At 36.0% G+C, this 4,915-nt stretch overlaps 1 protein-coding gene across 1 annotated transcript; it reads right to left on the bottom strand.

Annotated features, from left to right (window-relative positions):
• Positions 1–902: 902 nt before the first annotated feature.
• Positions 903–3,776, bottom strand: LOC105782396 (receptor-like protein 33). The gene has a single exon (XM_052629137.1). The coding sequence runs from the start codon at positions 3,774–3,776 to the stop codon at positions 903–905; it is 2,874 nt and encodes a 957-aa protein (XP_052485097.1).
• Positions 3,777–4,915: the final 1,139 nt, after the last annotated feature.

A 4,915-nucleotide genomic window follows, 5' to 3' on the forward strand; every position in this document is an offset into this window, starting at 1 on the left:
AGGGAGTTAAGTTAGTAGGTAACTGTCAAACATTTTTTGTAACCTTCATATATTCAAATTTGAATGAAAAATATGATGACTTTTGGTTACAATTTTACTGAGTTTTCATCTTTTAGTTTTCTTCTTTTGCTTCCATTCGGTTTTGCTTCTGTTTATGCTAAAAGTTCCAACAATTTATTGAAAGGAAAAAAAAAATATGTTTCTAAGTTATTGCGGATTCATTACATTTTCCCTTCAAAACACTATACTTTTTCCTTTTTTATGTTTGATGACGAGTTAATGATTACTGTATTCAAGACGTTTCAGTAAAATTATTAATATAAAATGATTTTCACAATTTTAGTGATGGGCACAAAGAGAGGCAAGGTGAGGGGCAGAGGATTTATTCCTTAGAAACATATGTTGATGCATATTACATTTTTTGAGGGAACTGCTGTGAACATTATTGTCGATTATTCTCATATCTGGGTTGAAGACTCAGAATAAAGCTTGGATTGATGAGTAGCTTTCAAAAATCAGTGGAAATAACATCCAGATTTAGATAAGTAATGGAAAACAAGTTATGAATTGAATGAAATTTAGTGCTTTTACATGCTTGCGATAATAGTTACCCGCGATGACGACGACGATGAAATTTATTGATAGAATATTCATAATGGTAACAACTGGTTAACACAAAAGCAAACCATAATCACTTAAATCTTTGCTGAAAATTCTAACAAATTTGCACCTCGCATCTCTATAACCAAAACATAAATCTAACACAGCCCAATCAAAATCATCATCAACATAACAACAAACAAACAAACCCGACCAAATATAGGAAAACAAAAGTTTATCACAACCTTCAAGCGTTGACAGCATTATTGAATTGCTCAAACCAGCTTGGCTTTGGAGGATGATCACCTTCTTCGTCTTCGAGCTTCAAACAAGGTCACGAGCCATTTGGGCTTACCGGTTCTAAGACGAGCACATCCGATTGCCGCTCCAAATATGAATCCAAATCCATAACCGATCGCAACAGCTTTCCACCCAAATTCAAGCTTTGAGCCATCGTCTTCTTCAGAGTTCATCCACGGTGCAGGAGGTGGTTGCCCCAACACGTTGTTGTTGCAGCCTCTAGAGAGTGGAACGCCACATAAGCCCTCATTTTCATGGTACGAACCATTTTCAAAAGTGTTGAACTGCTTGCCTTTTGGTATGGGTCCAACAAGTTGATTATATGAAACGTTGAAGGAGGAAAGGAAGGTCAAATCTAGCAATCCCGTTGGAATTTGCCCACTCAACTTATTGGACGAAAGATCCAACCATTCAAGCCTAGTCATGTTTCTAAGTGATGATGGTATATGCCCAACGAGATTGTTATGAGAAAGATTAAGACCTCGTAGCGAACTAAGCTCTCCGATGTCTCTTGGAATCTGTCCTTCAAAGTTGTTGCTTGAGAGATCAATGCTTGTGAAAATAGTTAAAATCTTCATCAATTCAATCTCAAACCCTTTAACAGCTATAGCAACAGAATAATCATACGAGTAATTTCTTTCCCCCATGTATCTCACACCTTTGCCATCGTCAAGAATATTGATCATTCCTTTGAAATTTTTTATGTAGCCGGTTGGCAGAGGACCAAAAAAGTTGTTGCAGGAGAGATCAACTATTCGCAATTTCAGAAGAGATTGAGGACTCGTAGGAGCCGTTATTGGACCATGGAATTTGTTGGAACGAAGTACAAGAACTTGTAACTCTGATAATGCCTCGATCCAATGAGGAAAGCTATCATTTATCATGTTGTTGCCAACATCTAGAACTTGCAAGTCTTTGCAGTTGGTGATTGAAGGTTTCAATGGCCCTTCCAAATGATTGCTATTCAAGTTCAGATTCTTCAATGCACATCCTTTAGCAAATGTCGAGGGAATGGCTCCATGGAGCTTATTCATCTTCAAGTTCAACGATGAAAGACTCTGGCTAAAGCTTCCGATGCATTGTGGGATGACTCCACTGAAATCATTATGAGACAAATCGAGAATCTCAATAAATTTCGTATTGCATATACCTGACAACGTTCCAGTCAAACTATTGTTTGAGACTGATAGGAATCTGATATTAGGGGGTAATTCCGGTAGATCACCTTCAATGAAATTCGAGCGGAGGTTTAATAACTCAATGTCTTTCCAAGGAAATTTGGACAGTCGGCCACGAATTCTATTATTGGAAAAGTCTAAAACACTTAAATTTTTTGACCCTTGTAAAAATCTAGGAAGTTCATTGAAGATGTTTGAACTTAAATTTACATGCTCAAGATTACGTAAGACATAAGTGACGCTGTTGTTGGAGCTCAGCGACAGGGTATTAGATGAAAGATCAAGATATTGGAGACTGTGAAGCTCTGAGAACATGTCCGAACTTATTGTACCGTTGAGTTTATTCGACGATAAATCAAGGAAAGAGAGGTTCACAAGTTTAGAAATTGAGCTTAGAATCGGACCTCGAAAGCTGTTATTTTTCAAAACTAACATGTTCAAACTTAAAAGTCTATTTTGGAATTCACTGATATGACCAATGAATTGATTGTTTCCAAGATTTAAAAGTACAAGAGGAATGGTATAAAGCCAAGATGGCGTTGTACCACTGAGTAAATTATTAGATAAATCAAGAAAGCCTAGATTTGGAAATGCATTTGGGGTATCAGGAAGAGAGCCCTCTAATTGGTTCCATTCAAGGGAAAGAAGGCTCAGTTTTGCGAGGTTTGTAAGTGAAGAAGGAATCTTACCACTAAAATAGTTATGTGAAAGGAATAAGAATCCTAGCTGAGTTAGATTTCCTAGTGATCTAGGAATTGATCCAGAGAAGTTACTAGACAATAGATCCAAACCCGCTAAACACTTTAAATCTCCAAATGATTCAGGCAATTCTCCAGACAAAGACGTAAAGGATGCGCTCAAAATCACTAGGGGACTGCTCCAATTGGATTTTGGAAACTGACCAGTGAGTTTAGAGTTTTCATCCAAACTCAGGTACTCGATGTTGGGAAGTTTGAAAATGTTGTCTGGCAATTTTCCCCGCAAATGACAACCAAAAAGACTGAGAGATGTGAGAGAGTAAGAAAGATTGACGAAGGAATTAGGATCAATGGATGACATGTCTATTCCATCCAAATAGATCTCCCTTACCTTTGTCAAGTTCCGCACTATTCCGTTTACAGCGGATTTTTCAAGTTTCAAAATTGGTCCAGGCGCTTGAAAGCCAATGAGATCTGAAATTGGACGGTCGGAAAGATGCAGTGAAACTAAATTGGAGAGATAGGAGATTTCGTGGGGAACAGGACCTGAAAACCATGAATAGGAAAGGTTAAGATGTGTTAAGCTTGGAAAGCGACCGAAGTTGGAGGAAATTTTGGATTTCCTGAAATCATTGAAGAATAAATCCAGCCTCTGCAAACTTGAAAGGAGGAAAAAGGTGGTGTTGGAAGGGAATGTGCCAGAAAGGCAACTGCAACTGAGGTCAAGGCTGATGACTTCACCGGTGATGTTGTCACAACTCACTCCGTCCCATAAGCAGCAATCTGTACCCTTCTTCCATGAGGTGGTCTTAGCCTTAGGATAAGAATATTCACAATCTTTAGAAGCAGTTTGGTTAATGGAAAAGTGGGTTTTGAATTGGAACAAGGCAGCACTTTGGTTAGGAGAGCACAAATGTGTTGGTGAAGAAGGAGAACATAAAACTGATATGAAATGGAAACAAAGTAATAGATTGAAGGTAGGCGAATGGTATCCCACCATGGTAATTCCAGGGACGTATAATGTGATGGTTAAGAGTAGTAAGACCGATAAGCATGAATATTTATAATAGTAAGTCTTCAAATTTGTATAAAAAATAATTAAAATTGAAAAAGAAAAGTCAAATGAAGAAACAATAATAGTAGAAGAAGGTTGATTATTGTTGGGCACGAAAGTGTTGAGAAAGGATAGACAACACACATTTGGTCTGTTTTCAGATATCTCAATTGCAAGTCGATATATAAATTCTCCACAAAAAACAAGATATAATATAGGAAATCACATTTTTTACGCTAAAAACTTGCACAACAAAATTACTACTCAATACCCAAAAGCAAAAATTAGTCACTTATTGTTTATTTTTTATCTTTTAAATCTGTTTTTTTTAATATTATACATGTTTATTTTATGATCAAGATTCATGACTACTTCCTCTTAATAATTTTATTTCCAATAATTTTTTTTTTATAGTTGTTGCATGTTTATCAAATTCATTACTGAGCAAGAAAAGAAATATGGCAAAAGACGAGGGGAAGAAAAGAGTGGTAGGGTATGGTCAATGTTGTCGGCTTTGTATAGTATTGGGGCCAGCATTTCCATCCATTACTTTTTCCAATATGATTTTTGGGTATTAAATAGTACATAAGCAATTAAGCATCAAATAATAAACAAAGATTGTGTACTTGACTAAAAAGTTCAAATCTAACCGTATATAATAGATTCATTTAAAATATATATAATATGTTCAAACCTATTCAATAATTCATCATCGCAATCCTGATAATAGTAACAATAGATTCATTTAAGTAAGACTCATTTTTCGGTATTACTTTATATACTATTTTCATGCCACAATTCTAACAATATTAGCGTATTCAGTGGGGGGAGGGGTTCTGCCAGATTTTATACGGGGTGGAACAAAGTCAAGCAACGAGAGATGACAATCCTAACAATAGCATTTAATGGGGATTTCTGATATTCTCCTATACGGGGTTCAACCATTAGTATTGGGGCCAGCATTTAAATATTACACAACTTGACTAAAAACGTTCAAATCTAATCGAATATAATATATTTTTGGGTAAATATAGATTTTGGTATCTATATTTAGTTTTCATGTTCATTTTGGTACTATGTTTTCT

The sequence above is a fragment of the Gossypium raimondii genome, chromosome 1 (genome assembly GCF_025698545.1).
Source record: "Gossypium raimondii isolate GPD5lz chromosome 1, ASM2569854v1, whole genome shotgun sequence".
NCBI classification, from domain to species: domain Eukaryota; kingdom Viridiplantae; phylum Streptophyta; class Magnoliopsida; order Malvales; family Malvaceae; genus Gossypium; species Gossypium raimondii.